The sequence below is a fragment of the Fundulus heteroclitus genome, chromosome 5, assembly GCF_011125445.2.
Source record: "Fundulus heteroclitus isolate FHET01 chromosome 5, MU-UCD_Fhet_4.1, whole genome shotgun sequence".
Lineage (NCBI taxonomy): Eukaryota > Metazoa > Chordata > Actinopteri > Cyprinodontiformes > Fundulidae > Fundulus > Fundulus heteroclitus.
Window position 1 is genome coordinate 25,718,358 of NC_046365.1, and position 19,694 is coordinate 25,738,051.

Below are 19,694 nucleotides of genomic sequence, written 5' to 3' on the forward strand. Positions count from 1 at the left end.
ACTCCTTTATAATGTTTGAATGATGAGCGATCGGGGCTTCTTGCCGATCAAGAGCCCATCAGCGAAAATCAGACAAATTGTTTCTCTGTCTTTAGTAGATAAAGTAACTTAAAGTATACTTTTCTGTTTATGCGTCTTGCATCCAAAGTAATATGTAAGTGGGGGTCGCCTGAAGGGTACAAACGAGCTGGGTCCACCGAGGGTGTTTCACCGCCGACAGGGTGCGGTAGCCTTTAACAGGGTGGACCCCACCTTCGCCCAGTCACCACTGGAAAAAGGCACCAGCCCCCTCTCTACCCTACAAGGGTAAGCAGGTGCAGACAATGGATGGATGGATGAACTGAATATTACAATGAAAATGAGTGGATGTAGTAGTCACAATTTGTAACAGATCAAAATAAACTGGCTGAAGGAAATCAGATTTATGTACTCACAGACCATAAAAAACACAGTAAAAAAAAAGGAGCACTCAAAAAAAGCAGCCATGGACTGTGATTGACTGAATGCAAATGTGATTCAGTGATGAATCCTTAAGCTGCACTGGCTAAGAAAATTATATTGAAACATTTGTCTGGTGACATTTCAAGAAAACCAAATAAAGGCTGAAGGACATACGGACATTTCCACAGTCTTGATGATATGCAAGCAGGATAAATGTCAAGCCTTACAGTAGCTGCACAGGTGGACACAGTAGGTTTGATGCTGATTTGGTTCAATTTCAGGAGCTGACTGAACAAAGAAGACTGAAACCACATGAAAGATAAATTACCACAATGGTGAGACCATCATAAAACTTGAAGAAGGTAAGAGCCCCAAGTCTCCATTTTTATCTTTTTGTTTTATTTATTATTTTGTTTCATAGTTGTTTTTTCGCAGTTCTTTTGGACACAGCAACATGCTCATTAACACAAATCAAATTGTTGCACGTAGGGTATGCCATATAGCATTGCAGTTTGGTAAATGGACCGAATTTCATATGGTGCTTTTATTGTCAGACTGACCACTCAAAGTGTTTCACACTTCATCACCAAATAACCCTCAAACATTGAGCAAAAGTAAAAGTTACAAAATTATTGCCTCACAGTCAATGTACTTTGATCTCTACAATGCCAGTAAATTGCAAGTTATCTTGTTGAATTTGCTCAGAAGTGCATCCCACCAGAAAACAAATAGAGGCAAGGACAGTGATGCAATTGTTGACCTAAAGCTGTATGGTAAATGTGTGACAGACTACAAGAACAAATAAGTTACTTGGTCACACAGAAGGACAATTTCGATGCTACGACTTTAACAGTGCGTCAAGGGTACTAGTTATCTTGAAAAGGTCCTGTAATTTGCAGGTCAGTTCATATTCTGTTTAAATGTTAATTTAACTAATCAAATCTGTTCCACTAGATTTCATCATCAGGAATGTACATTTGTTCTTTGTTTGTTTTAACAACACATCCAAATCCTTAAAAACTGGGTGAGACAGAAGAAAGAAGAGGAACTACTAAAGCTGTTTAAAAAGGAGCTACATAGTGAGTGGAAACACTCAAAGCAGCAATGGGATTCAATATGAGGATGTTTTGGCTCCCGCTGTGGCTGATGGCCTGCCTTCCATTTTCTTCCCTTTTTTCTCCAACTGCTGGATCTCCAATGTAAGTAGGCCTGCCGTACTCTACACAAGGAGTTTAGTTTGGATATGTTTAGTCATAGATCATCTGTTTGCTTTTTTTTTTTTTAGCAGTATAAGCATTTCTACATTAATTACATTTAGTTTTACTCATTTGTTTTATTTTGGTGTTACTGTCAATTGCTTATCTTGGTACTTTTATGATAAAATGGCTTTTAGGACATGAATATTTTAAATGATTCTGAAACTTTTTCATATTTATTAAGGACTTTCTTTAACAAAACATAAATGTTGGATTGCCTATTTATTGACCAACCTGTACAGATCATCAAGACATAAAGTTAACCGGTCACGTAAATCCATAGACATGATTCTTATGGACTTTTAGCTGTTCCCTCTATCATAAGAAGATAACATCAATTCACTCGCTTTCAACATCTTTTAATGCATATAGGTTAAAACAACAGACAATAGATGAAAATACAATTGGCTTCAACGAGTCATTTGTGTTATTTATTTCAACACAGAAGCCATAAACCTTTGTTCAACCGCGAGTAAATTAGACTAAATTGTTTACTTGGAGGTAAATTTCATCAGATTGACAGAGTCAAGAACAATGATGAAATGTTTTGTTTATCTAATCAATACTGGGTTTTGGTCTAAGGTCAGGCATAAAGTACTGATTCTGTTTTCGGTAAATACTACATATATCTCCTTCTGCATGATATGATGATTCACTCCAGCACTTTTTGTAAAAGCCTCTAAAAGCAAAATCCTCTTTGAGCATTTTTGTGCTGCCACTTTTTGTCACAACCTAGCACTGGCAAGTAATACTTGCATGTTCAGTATTTCAGTTCAAAGATCCGTATTCTTGTTCTCTGAGTTTAGATGATTAAAGACGTCTGTGAAAGACTACACATCAGGCATGAAGAAAAACTAGTCAAATCGGAAAAAACTTCCAACACTCGTTTCAATAAGCTAACTGTAGTCAACATCACATAGCTTCAGGGTTTCTTAATGAGTGTTTCCCAACAAAACGTTGACATTACTTTCATAACTGTAATGGTCTGGTTAAGTTTTTTTTATATTTTTCTGGACTGTAAAAACCAAAGTTTAAGAGTGAGCTTTCACACTCCCGGAATAGATCTCTAAACTACGTGTGCTCTTTTCTCAGGAATGTGATGATTGCCCCCAACGTGCTGAGAGTTGCAACAGAGGAAAGGATTTTTATAGAGATTCAGGACCATATGGAACAAAATAATGTGAACGTTAGAATATCCGTGATGAACCATCCAACGAAAACCACAGAGTATGCATCGACATCTGTGACACTTACAAAGCAAAAGAATTTCCAGGCATTTGGAAAAATTGTGGTAAATTTGCATTTTTTTCTTGGGAGTATCTGGTTTCAGTGCAGCAAACTATTTTTTGTTTATGATGGTCTCATATCTAGATTTAGAATTTAGCAGCTGTGTTTAAATTTTTCCACAAGTTTAGTTGTTATCTTCGGCTAAAACATATTTACCTTCACTGCTTGCTAAATGTACGCCAGCCCCCCATCCTGATTCCAGACCTCTGGTTTGACATGGATCCCAAACAAAATTTCATCCTGCTCTTATGTCTTTTATTGTCTTTTATCACCTCTATCATTTCAAATTGTGATGTCAGCATCAGTAGTAGAGATGACAGAAAGAGAACCTTAGGTAGCGGAGGTGCTTTAGAGTTATTGATGACACATTTTTTTCTCCTTCTGTGGTAATACGAGGCCTCCTGGTCCATGTAGATGTACAGCTACAGCACCACTGTGGACCTGTTCTGCACTTTTTTGTTACGATCACTAATTTCACCGCAAATTATTCGGATTTACATGTTATAAAGCAACACAAAGTGGTACGGAATTGCAAAGTAGATCGGGAATGATATAGAGGGCGTTGTGCTTTTGGGAGGTGATAATAGAACCCGGAGAAAAACGTGGTCTGCAGGAGAATTGAGACTAGGTTGGAGGTTCAGCTTCCAGCAGGATTCCATGAGCCAGAGGTACAATGAGATGGTTTCTAGATCACCGTAAATCCAGTAAATGTCCAAGGCCCAGTAAATGTCCAGTTTCTTTGCCAAGTCTTAAAAAAATGTTTTACTTTAGACATCAACACCCTTTCCTACTGAGAATCAGCTATTTTGTAAAGACTACATATAATTTACCTTCTACTTCCTAGTAGAAGGAAAATGTTGGTGTATCCCACGATGCACCAACATGGTTGGTTGTTGTCTACTTTCTTTTACCATAATTTATGAAATCCAAACAAAATTAGCTGACAATTTTGGCAGTATTGTATGAAAATTTGAAAAACCTTGAGTTTTTACAAAGAGTTTTTGCAAGGCGATGCATGTTGTTTGGGTTGACTCACAGGTGGTTATTTACTATAACTTATTTTTTTATCAACATCAACAAGACAAGGGATTTTGTAGAACATGTTGAAATATAACTCTTTTTTTACATTTCTGTTTTACATGGATTGTAGAGAATATTTTAATATAAAAGATGTAGAATTAGATTAAACTCAGTCTATAAAATAATTTAGGACACAGCTTGTCAAATCATGTGATCACTGAAAAAAATTAATATCTAGTGACTCAGAAGACAAACCTGTCTTAATGTTTTTGGTTCTCTTGCTTTTCTGAGGTAATTATGTATAAATGTAACTGTTTTTACCCAATATTTAAAGCAATTGTTTTTATTCCCAGATTCCCACTGACCGCCTCGTCAATGATCGCAATGTAAAGCAGTACGTTACTCTACAGGCCCAATTTCCTGGTCATCTACTCGAAAAAGTTGTGTTAGTTTCCTTCCAATCTGGTTACATTTTCATTCAGACTGACAAGCCCATCTACACCCCCAGCAGCACAGGTGAGTCTTTTAGCAGAATAAACAATCTGCAGAAAAAATTATTGTACAATTTTAGTCTTAACAGTGACTGAGCTCAACATGATTTTATCTATATGGATCATTCAAACAGAGTAATCAAGATTGCTACACTGGGAAAACAGAGAAAAAAAACATAAATCAAGCAAAGTATCACATAAAAACAAAATCCTGTCAAAACAAAGCAGTGGTAAAATGGCAACATTCAAATACATTATTTTTCTAATAAAAACCCTGAACATGATGGAAATTATAAACTCTTGCATGTTTATGGTAACAGTTTCTTGACAGTTAAGATTTTCAGATAGTTTTTCCACAGCTAAGAAGCATCAACTTCTAGATGCAGCGCCTGATCCTTGAAAGCCTATGCAGCATTTATCTAGGTCCTGTTTTGAATAGAAAAAATCCTAACCTTCCATTTTTGTGACCAACAATGATCAGACAAGACAAAACTCAAGGTCGATAAAACAGTCCTAAGTCACAACCAGGTAATCAGAATGCAAGATAGTCCAGAAACAGAATCCAAGCGCAGAGTCGGGACACAGAATAAGGTTCGATACACGGGCGAGCGGACAGGCTGGACAAGGACAGGCTTGCTCGGTAGTTAGACAACAGTCCAGGTCGGTACACAAGAGGGGGGGTTAAGGGGATAAGGCAAGCTCAAAGAGTCCAGTTACAGGCTAAGTCATGGAATACAGGAAAGCAGTCCGAACAGGCAGGAAAAGCAGGTTACAGGATCCAGGCTGGCTCAGAAGTTAAGAGGCAATCAGGTATTATTAACAGGTCAATCAGGATAGAGAACGCTGGACAAACTCACCAATCGGCTTAGATTGATCTGGCACTGATGTCTGGTCTGAAGGCTGAATATATACTGGTATGTGCAGGTGAATCAGGTGAGAGGTAATGAGGAACAGGGCGCAGCTGAGCAGGTGTGTAGAGTGAGTGATCAGACCAGGCATCAGTGCTGAGATACTGACATAACTGAGATAGAACATAAACTATAAAAGAAATCAAACAAGATAGAACCCAAAACAGAAATCTAAACTAAGGCAGAAAACAGAAAACGTGAATCGTGACAGCAACAGGAAGTTTTGAATGACCCCTGGATGACGTGGAAAAGCTGACATGGAAAAATATTGTTAGGATAGTTATTTTAGGTGATATTGAGATATAACCCATAATCTGAGCTCGTGAGGTCATATAATTTATTAATACATAAGCCTTAAACAAGAATTGAACCACAATACTGTAGCAATCGTAAAATAAGATAAACAAGAGCAACAAAATAGTATTACATAAAACACATTCAAGTAGATTAGGTGTAGAAAAGCTTAAATATTGTAACACTCCAATATAGTGGATGTTAAGATGTGAAAACTACTGTAAAATACCAGCTTATACAGTTCCTTTATAACAAAACCTTTGGGGTTTGAATCATTTTGTTATTTGTTTTTGCATTATTTATTTATATACTATGCAAGCCAGCTGACAGCTTTGCTGGGGCCTGGGACAACACAATCTTTTTGGGGCCCCCCCTCTACACCTGCCGCCACCACACCCACACACATACACACAAGCTAAAATATGGCCTTTTTTCACCTGCTGTATATTAGCCAGTCCCTGTTGACCTTTCGGGTTTTGTGATTTTTATCTTATTATTACAATTAAATATTAATAATAATGATGTTATGTTCAGTGTTTTTTCCTAATCCACCTCTTATATCTTTCAATCCTTATGTAATTTTGTCTGTGTTGTGTGCACCTGCCTGTTGCTTTAATCCTATAATTTCCCCGTCGTGGGATAAATAAAGGATTAGGTAATGTTTTGGTTCTGTTACGACCTGTCTAGGGTTGGCCAGACCATAACATATTAAAGAGTTGATCCATCCTCTTCCCATCCCAAGCAGCTCACAAATACAAAGTTGTATATGTTTAGAAAGTGATTTATTTTGTTGTAAATAGTTTTAAAGGTACAACACCAAAATGGAGCAAACTTCAGAGAGAGCTATGTGCCGAAAATAACAAACAAAAGGCAACTGTCTAAAAAAAAGAAATGAACCAACTTACCTAGTAAAGTAAACAAATGACAGTCACCTTACCTCCCTTACTAAGAAAACAAGAGAAAACTTAAGTAACCGAGACAGCAGCTCACTCCTACAAGCTCCAGAACATTCAGAGTGCTAAAAGTGTGGCTGGTTGGGAAGAGTGGAGGACGGGCCCAGGAAGTCCACATCAGCAGTCTTTTTTAGTTGTCACTTCCAGGATGGCACCAATAGGACGTCTCCGTTGTCATTGTCCTGGAACCAATCAGCAACTGACACCTGCACACTCAGTTACATAAAAACTTACAATGCCAATCGTAACACGGGGCAGTGAGAGAAGTTTCCTCTCCTCTCTCCATTTCTGTCGCTCAATGTTTTCTTTCTTGTGTTTTTTCACGTGCTTAGATAAATTTGTTGTGTTTCCACTGAATTTGACCAGCTTTTAACAAAACATACAGCTTGATTTCATTTACTAAAATATAGCTAAACGGCGCTACTTGCCCTCTTTATGTTTTTCCGCTCCTGCGGTGTCGCTCCGAGTCTGATCAGCAGCAGCGAGGTTGTTTGTGAGACAGAGCTGAGTGGGCAGGCCAGGCTGAGCCTGCGTGCTGATTGGCTGGTGCCGCTGAGCCATGTACAAGAGGGGAAGTGGAGAAGCAAAGGGCCGTGACACAGACTGACCATTTTAATGGTCAGTCAGAGTGTCAGTTTTGGGCCCCCCCCTCTGTCCTGGGCCCGGGACAACTGACCCGTTTGCCGCCCCCTGTCGGCGGGCATGATCCTATGTTCAGTATTTTTATTTTTTTTTTTGTTTATAACGTATCACACATTATGTTTAAAGGAGCAATAAGCAAAATTTCAATATTTTAGATAGAAAGAGTGAAGAACTAACAGTAATATTTCAGAGGGACTATGGTATGACTTCACACCACAGCTCTCTGTGTTGTTCTCCAGTCTCTTGTTTACATGCCTGGGCTGGACCATGCATGTACATGCGCACCCATACTTGTACGTGCATGTGAACAGCTGCTCAGCCGCCTGTTCAGGACAGCGCAGTGTTGGAGCAACACGGCAGAAAGCAACCCAGCAGATCAAAATGTTCTCTTGCTAAAAGCATTATCAAGTTATGACTTATTTACTTGTGACTTCACTTGAAATGTTCATTCAAAAGGTGTGGTTACTTTGGTGTGTTTTTGTCCTTTACAAATAGGGGCATAGAAGGCAACACGTGAGAAGGGAAGTGTAACAACATGACTTTCACAACAGATGGTAGCAATACAGCAGCAGCTCACTGCTCTAACAGCAGGTCAGATGGGCACCAAGCTACCTTCTGCTGCAAAAGCTTATTCAAAGCCTAATGTGAATAAGACTAGCTCTAAACCTGGGTTTTGTTTCCGTTGTGGGGAGGATGGCCATATTAAGCCTCAATGTGATAATGAGCCCAATCCAGCATTGGTCAGTGCAAAGCGGAAAATATTTTATGATAAACAGAAGTTTGTTTTTGACAAAATCCCTCTGTTTCAGCACATTTCACCAGGTGACTATGAACCAGTTCAAGCACTGAGTAAATGTTTAGAAGAAATCAATACATGGATGTGCCAAAATTTTCTTTAGTTGAATAAAAACAAAACAGAAGTAATATTTTTGGACCAATAGAGGAGAGATCAAAAGTTAGCACACAGCTTCAGTCGCTTCAGCTAGAAACCACTAATCTGAATGTCCTACTTCATGTTGAATGGGGCTGCAGGTCAACATGTTCCGTATCTGGGTTATGTTGAAGTACGAATAACATTTCCAAAAGACTTCAATGGGAGTGAATTAACAGTTGAAACCCTTGCTTTGGTTGTTCCGGATGTGAGACCTGGATTTCCAGCTTCAGTACAAATTGGCATGAATACACTTGAAATTCTCTATGAAAAATTCTGCTCCAGTAACTGTCCAACGTTTAAACCTACCTCATATGGGTTAAAACAGTTCTGCATCAGTTAATGCATCAGCAGAACTGTGGCAACCATTTTGGGTGTTGTGACACATCACAGAAAACCCCTGTGCTTATTCCAGCTGGTTACATAGTGGTGGTTAAGGGTTGTGCCAAACTCTCTAGTACGGCCAGCCAGTGTGCTGTCGTTCGGCACCCGGTTTCAGGCCTGCCGGGTGGCCTGGTTGTCAGTAGCTGTCTGGTTGCACTTCAAGCTGGCAGACTGTATAGGGTTCCAATTGCTGTCTCCAATGAAACAAAGCAAGACACCTCCATTTCAGTTTTAAGTGTTGAAGTTTGCTGAACTGGAAGCCTATGCAGGTATCATCTCAGAAGCCCATGTGACCAACCATATAGCTGAGGAAACATCAACAGCACCTTTGAACATCAATTTTGGTGAGTCACCAATACCATCAGAATGGAAGGAAAGAATCATAACAAGGTTAAATGCCATACTTGAAATTTTATCCCATCATGCATTAGATTTTTGCTGCACCAAGCAAGTGAAACATCACATTAATCTTCATGACAATACTCCTTTAAGCACCGTGCAAGACCGGTCCACCCACAAGACATAGAGGCTGTTCGCAAACATTTACGTGAACTTCTGGATGCTGGTGTTATCAGAGAATCCGAATCACCTTTCTCATTCCCAATTGTTGATGAATGGAGAGATTTGACTGTGCATTGTGTAATGGCAGTTCAGACGTGATGACTGCATTAATTCGGGACGTGACGGACTGGATTCCCCATGACGCAATGTGGTCAAAATGGCCACCAACTCCCATCATGCAACTTGGCCCAAAAATGGCCGCCGCCCTAACAACGGAGTGGAGAGATAATGTTACTAGGGAAAATGTATTTATTGAGGCCACGCACGACAATCTGCCTTCTTCCTGGCGCGCTGCCAACCTGAGAAGACTCACAGCTGTTTCACTTCGTTGGGGCAATCCCACACCACGTGCTCGAGTTTCTCGCTGGACCGAGACTTTTCAAAGCAAACTTTATCCCTGCTGACGCAGGAGGTCGACTCTAAAAGGTACTTTTAATTCCCTCTGATCAAATACTGGAAGCCGCCTTATCTCCCAGTGATCGAAAGAGGACTACGCTTTTGCTGGGCCGAGCAAAGCGACTGTGAGCCCGGAGAAAGAGACGAAGGAGCCTCCACGCCCCGTCCCTGCTGCTGCCCGCTCCGGCCTACGACCGCGCAGTCGAGACGCATTCAGGACGCCGCGTTATTCCAAGCGCTCACGGACCAAACCGGGACTTCACTCCTGAACCACGTATAAGTAACGGGGTTCTCCCCTTTTATTTCTTTTTCACCCACAGGGTGTTTAGAAGTGCCTGGGCAGGCGTTAGGAACTTTGTAGGTGTAGGTTAATGCTTTTTACTCCACGACAAAGTTGGATTTATTTTGCTGAATATTTTCTTTGTATGTGCATGCATTTGTGAAAGTGACTTGGCTGTTGTTTGATTTTTGTGGTCCGTGGAGACTCCGCCGTGGGTCGATTCTTCAACTTTTTCATCCTTTTCCTCCCTCTTTGTTCCATCTTTGCTTTGCTTATCAGCGAGTGCAATCTTTTTGTCCGAGCTCAGTTCGCGGTCTCCATTTAAAATCCCCAGTTAGCCACGCCCTCTCGAAGCGAGGTATTACCCCATCAGTGTAAGCATGGTTACGGCATTAGGACCTCCCCTCACGCATCACGCAAATTGGTAGATCATACGTCATCATAGTCGCCATCTTGGAAGGGTGTCGGGTGACTGAGATGTGGTGTTAAACGACCGTGAGCTGGACTTAGATTCGCTAACCTCTCATGTTAATCCATTTGTTTTGTTTGTTCTTTTATTTCCACATATATTTTGCATGTGTAGTTTAGTAGTGAGTAAGATTTTCAAAGTCGTTGATTCAGAGAATTACTGTAACAGGGAATTGCTTTTGGTTCAATAAAAACATCAACTGCGGAATAGAAATTGTTTTGTGTTCAATCTAATTCACAGTTGCATGGTTATTCAGAATTCAGAGCTAACCTCCTTTGGAGTTAACATCTGATATTAATACAGAGACATTATCATTGGATGGTGATAAGGAATACGGATTTAAACTCTAATTGCAGTTACATTGGGGTTCTCACAGCCTGCCGGATAAACCTCATCGGTTAAAAGTCCGACCAGATCATTTATTCCAGCATAATTTAGTTCATAACAGCTATTTAACTAATGCATTAGTGGTATAAATCCTTACAAGCGTACAGCTAACATCACCACCATTTGAACTATATTTTGTTATAGCGGAATTTTGAGTTGAATGATTTCTTACTTAAATTATAATACCAAATTATAATTAATAATAATAAGCATATTCAAACAGCTTCTGGCATAACAATTGACTACCGTAAACTTAATATACAAACGGTCAAAGATGCATATGCTTTGCCCAACTTGGAAGAATCATTTACAGCACTCAGAGGATCAAAATGGTTTTCTGTGCTTGATCTGAAATCTGGTTGTAACCAGATTGAAATGAATGAAACAGATAAAGCTAAGACCGCTTTTGTTACTCCACTTGAGTTTTGGGAGTTTAATCGGATGCCTCAAGGGGTTACTAATGCACCATCAACATTTGAAAGACTGATGGAGAAATGTATGGGTGACCTGCATTTGAAAGAGGTTCTGTTTTTTTTGGATGACTTGATCATATTTTCCAACAGTCTTGAAGAACATGAAAGTCATCTACTGAGAGGTCTAAATCGTCTGAAAGAGTTTGGAATAAAACTTTCTCTGGAAAAATTTAAATTCTTCCAAACATCTGTCAGATATTTGGGCCACATAGTTTCAGAGAAAGGTGCTGAAACAGACCCAGAAAAGATTTCCACAGAGAAATCCTGGCCAATTCTTACCAATTTGAAGACCTTGAGATCTTTTCCGGGATTTACTGGCTATTATAGACGTTCCATAAATTGCCAAGCTTCTTAACAATCTGACCCGTGGGTACCCACCAACTAACAAAACCTCAAGGGTACAATCTAATACGTGCCCACAGTTTGATCCAAAGCAACATTTTGGTTCCAGATGGACTCCTGAGTGCCAGTTGGCTTTTAATACCCTGATTGATAAACTTACCACTGCACCAGTCCTGGGGTTTGCTGATCCTGCATTACCTCACATCCTTCACACAGATGCCAGCACCACTGGACTGGGTGCTGCCTTTACCAGGAACATGAGGGGAAGCTCAGGGTAATAGCCTATGCTAGCTGGGGTTTGTCAGCCAGCGAAAGTTGTTATCCAGCTCACAAACTTGAATTCTTAGCGCTGAAGTGGAGTGTAGCACAGATGTTTCAAGATCATTTATATGGAGCGGATTTTACAGTTGTCACTGACAGCAGCCCACTTACTTACATCCAGATATCAGCTAAGCTGAATGCTACCAATCATTGTTGGCTGGCTGCACTTTCTACCTTCTCCTTTAAGTTGCAGTATCGAGCAGGGAAACACAATCTGGATGCTGATGCACCCACACCGTCTGTTACAACCCAGAACGGGGCCAACATATTTAAGGACACGTAGACAGGAATGAGGGTTAGCAAAAATATTTTATTTTCAAAACCTCTCTTGGACTTCTTTTTTTGTTCAGCTGCTTTGCTTCTCTGTGGAGGGAGAGGGGAAAAAAGAGAGAGAGAGTTTAAATACCCTCGGTTTCTCCGTGTCCAAAAAACAAAACAAAAGGGAGAGAGAAAATAGAAAAACACATAACTCTCTAAAGTATTAACAGAAAGTTGGACCTGGTGAGACAATCAAAAAACAGAATGCTACAGCAGAGGGCCAACCCTATACAGGGCCGTCAAAGCCTCTACTATAGGCAGACTAGAGCAAAAAAAAACTATTGCAAAGTAAGAACCGACAACAGGACAACCGTTCCCACCAGGCCAAAATCATCAAAACAGCAAACAAACAAAAAGCTAACAAAAATACCACATGGCTGGCTGGAGTCGTCAGCTGTCATCATCAGCTGTGTCATACAGCTCCAGAAGACGTGCGCGCACCACTATCAGGACACATCCTTGGTAATGGTGATGAGCGGAAAGGCGGGGCTCTCTAACATGTTGAGACCCAGCCTATTTATAGGCGGACAAATAGCACCGGTGTGTTCTACCATCCAAGCTGGAAGTTGGAGAACGAGTACTTATGCGGAATGTGAGACTCAGAGGTAAACACAAACTCTGTGATAAATAGGAACAAGATGTCTTTGTAGTGGTAAAGTGTGCTGGAGATCTTCCAGTTTATACAGTAAACCCAGAGTGCAAAGATGTCCCCAATACACACACTACACAGAGACCTTCTTCCATGTGTTTTTTCCCTGTGACAGATGCTGAAAGATCAACTGAGACAGTTCCAGTCACAAAACCCCAGACACGTCAACAAACCAAGAAATGGCAAGAATTTCCTGATGACTGTTGACATTCTTCCAGATTCTGAGAGTGTGAATTTAGTTGTTCAAGGGGAATCAATTGAACCAGAATCCAGTGTTGAAGAGCAACCTGATGTGGTTCCACTTTATTCTGAAGACTTAGCTGATCCTGGAAGCCCAGTTGGTGAAACTGTTCCTGCTCCTGATTTTGAAATTACTTTGAATAAATCCCCAAACTTTGATGGCATAAATCTAATTAATGACATCCTTCCAAAACATTCAACATGTCATTGAGTGGAGCCTAAACAACTTCAATCTGTTCACTCTGTCGTTCAAACTTAATTGCAGTTTGTCCGATGCTTTGTTTGTGACATTGGGACGTGCATGATTTAAGGAGGATGTAACCCCACCTTTGACAATTAGTCACATGGTACAGCTCCAGCTCTCCCAGTCAGGTGGAGAGACAAAGGAGCTATGGGTTTGTGCTTCCAAACAATTAGTTCATCTCTTTGGTTATTATGCACTTTTAAAACTCCACCCACTTAATCGGTTATCACAAGGGGTGCTAGTGCCTGTCTCCAGCTTGCAATGGGCGAGAGGCAGGGTACACCCTGGACAGGTCGCCAGTCTGTCGCAAGGCAACACAGAGACAAATAACTAGTGATGGGTCCGGCAACACCGATGCGTCGGCGCATGTGTCGGTCTCATAGAGCGAAACCCGTGTCGATGTGTGTATTGCTACGGAAAAGTCACGTGACCGATACAGGAACTGTTTCGGTCACGTGACCAATACAGCACCTGTTTCGAACTGACTGACGCGCCAAACTGTTTCTGTTCCCTCTAAGCTGAACGCGTGTGCATTCGCGCACAGCAGCGCGCACAGCAGAGCTATGCTGCGCAGTAAAGAAAATCCAAGCTGAACTGTAAACAAAATAACTGTTAATAATGGTTAATTTTTAACTATTTTGCAACTCTGGTGTGATGGTGTTGTACCACAGTCTCGCTCTGTGAGCACAAGGTGCTGATCGGAGCGCACCACTGATGGATGGGTTGGGCAGACGCCTTTATGGTTGGGCGGGTTGCGCTGTGCGTCTTTGTTCTGAGCGTCGTTTCAGAAAAAAACAGCTGATCTACACTGAGTAGAAAGTTGCTTCTCTGAGTAGTTTTTCCTCCCTTTGTCATACTCAGCATGTCCGATTTCAGAACAGATGATATCAGTCAGGTAACTAAACACAGCGCCCGATCAACCATTTGTAAAAAAATAAAAAAGCCAGTCCACAAGCATCCTCCTTCACATTATTTATTGACTGTATCTAAAAAAAATCAAATATATGTTTAATTCAAATGAAAATATAAAATAATACAATGCAACATACAATGATTTAAATTGTATTGTGTATACTTGGTCATCAAATCAGTGTCAGTTAACTCTGTCAACCAGGTTGCCTGTAGGGATTTTTAAGGTCCAGCAGGTGTCAGTATTCAGTGACACAGTATCGGCACAGTATCGGCACAGAGTTGCAATGTGTCGAAACGTTTCATGACGCCTCATCGACCCATCACTACAAATAACCATTCATGCACACAATTTAACCGTTAGGTTAATAGACCCCTTGCATCTGACGTCACAGTCACGTGATCGGGGGTGCGTGCCTCCATCTTGGTGGGCAGGCTAGCCTGACAGCCCGTCTACTACATGACAAAACGGGTGATTTAGAGCGTACTTTTAGTTAGTTTATTTATGGAATCTAAACAATGCCTACGACTTGTTGTGCTCCCGGTTGCACACAGAGGCATTCCAAATCGTTGGATGTACGTTTCTGTCGTTTACCGAAGGAGAAAGGACGAAGAAAGAAATGGATATTTTCAATGAAAAGAGCGCAGGCATACACTCCCAATGGACTGGGGGAGCCAACATACTACGAGAGAATTTGCAGTCTACACTTCATCTCCGGTAAATACAACTTAATTCTGCTCTAGTCATTGTTCTACTTAAATAGCGGCGGGGGGGAGGTAGCTATCGCTACCTCCCCTCCGCCGCTGTCTGAAGCAGCGGCGGCTCTCCGGCGGCGGAGACAGCAGACAGCGGCGGCTCTCCGGCGGCGGAGACAGCAGACAGCGGCGGCTCTCCGGCGGCGGAGACAGCGGTGGCGGAGACAGCAGACAGCGGCGGCTCTCCGGCCCGTGTAGCTGTTGCTGCTTCAGACAGCGGCGGCTCTCCGGCCCGTGTCGCTACACGGGCCGGAGAGCCGCCCGTGTAGCTTCAGACAGCCGCCGCTGTCTGAAGCAGTAGACAGCGGCGGCTCTCCGGCGGCGGAGACAGCAGCCGCGGCGGCGGAGGCGGCTCTCCGGCCCGTGTAGAGCCGCCGCTGTCTGCTGTCTCCGCCGCTGTCTGGAGCAGCACCCGCTTCCTGCTGCTCCAGACAGCGGCGGCTCTCCGGCCAGTGTAACGATCGCCACCTCCCCTCCGCCCGTTCACGGGCGCTAGTACGTCTGTGTTTACGCTGCAATGTCGCCGACACCCCCAACCATTTTAACAAGACAAAAACACCTAAATAATCCGTAGTGAGTGATGTTTTTTTAACCTACTGGGCGGGTCTTCCTCTCTGCTTTCTGCTGTTACACAAACATGTCTGAACATCCATCCATCCATTTTCTGACCCGCTTAATCCCTCATGGCGTCGCGGGCGTTGCTGGAGCCTTTTCCTGATATAAAATAATTGTAGCCGTCCAGTGGTTTCAGGGGCTTTCGTGCTCTCTTGTCCGTACTGGCCTGCGTGTTTATAAAGCAGCTGTGTCGCGGTACGAAACCATTGGCCAGCATTTCACAGACTCGCTCCGTCCCTTCAGGCTTTTGCTGTGTGGATCTGGCAATCTGATACCATCAACCATCAACTTACTCTTAAAACGATCTTGTGATACGTTATCTAAAGAAGAAAAATACCTGGAGATCTCGTCATTTCGTCAAATGGCGTGCCAACCAATATGGCCGCCACGCAAGGGGTTCTGGGTAACGGAGTCACGTGGTTGCAAGGGGTCTATTGGTCTCCCACAGTCCATGTTTTTGGACCCGGATAGAACCCACACATGCACAGGGAGAAAGACCCAGGGTTGGACTCAACCCCTGAACCTTCTTGCTGCAAGGCAATAGTGCTACCCACTGTACCACTGTGCACTTTTAAAACTCACAATTAGGGCTGGGCAAGTTAACGCGTTAATTTCGCGTTAACTCATTAGACTATTAACGGCGATATTTTCTTTAACGCGCGTTAACGCATGTTGCTCACATGCTTTTATTTTGTGAAGGTCTGTTGCTGCGGTGTAGGGGTTTGAATCAGAACAGTAGGTGGCGATAATGCGCCAATAACCTCGCTGTCAGCCAAACCTCGGATTCAGAGTAAGAAAGGTGCTGGCCGGAAAAAAACAAAACCGACATGCGGAAGGCGGTGTTTCCCGCAGGAATTTGCTTAGGCGAGGCGGTGAGTTGGCGGCCGGAACAAGTTTTGTGCGGAGCGGAGCGGAGTCTGCATCGACGCGGTCGGTGAAGTCGCTTCTTGTTTCAAAGTATCCATGTGTTTTTGCCTGTTTTTCCCTGCCATTCACTATATGCACGCGAGAAAGCAACAACAAAAAAAACGCGTGTCAACGTCAAATAAACGCAAGCAACGCAAGCATATCGAGTTAGCAAGCATTTCAGTTTAAAGTTCTTCCAGCATCGAATATGACAGAATCAAATTAGTTGTAACCACTGCCAAGTTAAACTTTGGTATTGAACATAAAATGGTAATGCTGCTCCCTGCTGTTACCTCAGAAATTGCCTGTTTTTGGTAGATTTTTTCCCCATAAAGAGAATTCCCTGTCAGTGGCAATAAGCTTTAATTTATTATTATTGCTATTTTTTGTTTTACATGTTTAAGTTGAGCTTTACACTAAATATGTGTTACTGATAAGTGCTACAAATGTTACAACACTTTTGTTCATATGGCAGCAGAACATTAAAATAAAAGTGCTCTTTACACTACTTTTGAATTCATTCTTGGAGTTTGTAAATACAATGCGATTAATCAGGGCGATTAATCAGGGCGATTAAATATTTTAATCGTTGCCCAGCCCTACTCACAGTATAAAATTCAAGTAGATCTGAACACCCAGTGAGCTTGGAGTCATGACGTCATGCACTAAACTATGTATGGAGTTGGTGAGTAGTGAACACAATGTTATTTGTTTGTTTAGCATGTTGGTGGTGGTAGCCAATGCTAATTGTTTTATCAATTGTCACGTGATTTAACTTCTTAAATTCAATGTATGTGTTCAAGATAAAGAGATAAATTATGATACCCTTACTTTGTCTGAAAGACTAGATGGTGGATATAATTGCATTTAGTCACATATATATATATATATATATATATATATATATATATATATATATATATATATATATATATATATATATATATATATATAACATTTTTGGGTACTATGTATGGTTTGTGTTTTGTGGTGTTTTTTTTTTTTACTTTTTCCCTGTTATAAAATACACAGTATTTAAAGCAGTTATTCCCCCTTGTATTGTTTTTTATTGAATCCTGACAACAGCTCCAGTAGATGAATTCAGTCTTCTATGCCTTCTAGTCCTTAATACATAAACTAGTGTTACAGAAGGAGGGGTTGGTTGCCAGGTTCGATCGAGGCTCTGGCTTGGAGTGAGAGACGCAGCTTGTCATACGTCTTGCTTTGGTCTACAGACAGGGCTCAAGCACCACCTAGTGGTAAAATATTGCTTATTGCTCCTTTAAATTTGTAAACTTAATTATTAAAAAGAATGTGGAGATGGATGGATGGACGGACAGACGGATGGATGAATGGATGGATGGTGCTTTTTGAACTGAATGCCACTTATTTCCACGTGCCTTCAATTTAATGACAAAGAATTTTTAAGTAAAAATAGCTCTATAATAAAAAAAGAGAATGAAAAGTACACCGTAAAACTCAAAATGGGTTTAAAATTAAAAGGTATTTCCCTATAAAACAAATGATAATGTGAGATATACCTGTTTTTATTTTCTGCTTTAGAATATTTTAAACAAAAGGTATCCCTAGAAACAAGATTCAAAGCAATGAAGACAAAAAAGGAGGTTAATATGTAATTTAATTTCCTCAATAGAAATTTCAATTTGTTTTAATTAACTTTGTAAAGTGGCTTCAGATGAAGGTCTATGAAATGGAATAATATAAATAAAACTGCATTGAATTAAATGTATAATAGGTACTTATTTAGGAATATGCTTCATGGACACCTTTAAAACTTTCAACATGGATGCAACATAGAAATAGTACTTATAATGACTGGCAAAACGATTAATTCTGGTCATCTTGTTCGGTTCATAAATAATTAATAAAATATGTAACAAGTTCTTTAGCTTCTTCAAGATAACATTTTCCTGTTTTTGTTTCTGTAATGTTGATGCAACATTACAGAGAGTCTACAGAAAATGTTATCTTGATACTTCACCACCAGATGAAATTGCATTATTTACATGTCTCTTCCTGTGTCTCTGACAGTTCACTACAGGGTTTTTGCGATGTGGCCTGACATGAAGTCTCCATCGGATTCTTCAATTAATCTTGATATTATGGTATTGTACAATATGTTTCATAAATACATTGTTCTCAAAACGTATTAGTACATTTAGTAAAGGGATTTATAAACACTACCGGTCAAACGTTTGGACTCTGCTTCTCATTCAATAGTTTGTATTTAATTATATTACTACTTTTGGGAACTTCTTTTCAGGCTCATCAAGAGAGAAGAAAATAGAAAATGCTAAAATATACAACATTTTTGAGTTATTTCACAATTGTTAATTTGATACATAACTCTATATACTTTTGAGTCATGGTTTTGATGTCTTCAGTATGTATCTGCAATGTAGACACTCAGAAAAATAAGGAAAAGTAATTGACTGACAAAGGTTAGTCCAAACCTTTGACTGGTGCTGTATATTTTTTATCTCAATGGTATGATCTCCCAGGGAGAAATTTTGAAAAGTACACCTTTAAATTGAGTGTGTTTATTTAATTGGGGAAAATAATTCTTAAAATAATTATTTCACAATTATTACCCTTTATGGTTTTTATATTTGGTTTCGGTGCATTTAGCCAATCAGACAGCTTCTATTCATCTCTTAAAACATTTCATAGAGTTGGTTTAAATAAAGTTTAACCATTCCTTGATCTGCAGGTTTACCACACTGCCCAGAGCTGCAGCACTGATTAACACGGGCAATATAGGTAGTTGCCGTGGTGGCAACTGACCACCAGATAAGAAAGTCTTTATTGAACATCCCCTGCTTGTTGTTAAACATGGGGAGATTGGATCATGTGCAGGATTTGTGTTGCAGTTTATCCTCCCCTCAAATCTCAGACATTATTATTTATTTATTTATTTATTTTTTCCCCAGTGTCCTGTCTAGCAATGTGGCAATAGGAATTGATGTCTCAATGCCAGATAGAGCTCAACAGATTTTGCTTTTACAAGTGGAGCAAACAGCTTTCGCCATAGTGCCCCACTTGATTTATGCTTGTAAATAGCTTTATTGTGATTCCTGCAGGGAGAATTTCAAATTATATGGACATTACAATGGGAGAGTAAAGGAAGAACAAGAAGTGAGAGAGAAAAAAAAGAGTAGAGGTGAAAGAAAAAAGAGATAAAAGGGAGAGAATGATAAAAC

General features: G+C 40.7%; 1 protein-coding gene across 2 annotated transcripts in view; it reads left to right on the top strand.

Moving 5' to 3' along the window:
• The first annotated feature begins 1,241 nt into the window (after positions 1-1,241).
• Positions 1,242-19,694, top strand: part of LOC105936763 (complement C3) — a 119,051-nt gene continuing 100,598 nt past the window's right edge. The window contains exons 1-5 of one of the 2 annotated variants that reach the window (XM_036137295.1): positions 1,242-1,340; positions 1,475-1,640; positions 2,790-2,988; positions 4,358-4,520; positions 18,526-18,599. In XM_036137295.1, coding sequence (XP_035993188.1) covers positions 1,546-1,640; positions 2,790-2,988; positions 4,358-4,520; positions 18,526-18,599 — 531 coding nt within the window. In that variant the 5' untranslated portion in view covers positions 1,242-1,340; positions 1,475-1,545. The remainder of the gene's footprint in view (positions 1,341-1,474; positions 1,641-2,789; positions 2,989-4,357; positions 4,521-18,525; positions 18,600-19,694) is intronic. The other variant, XM_036137294.1, reaches the window with a different exon arrangement.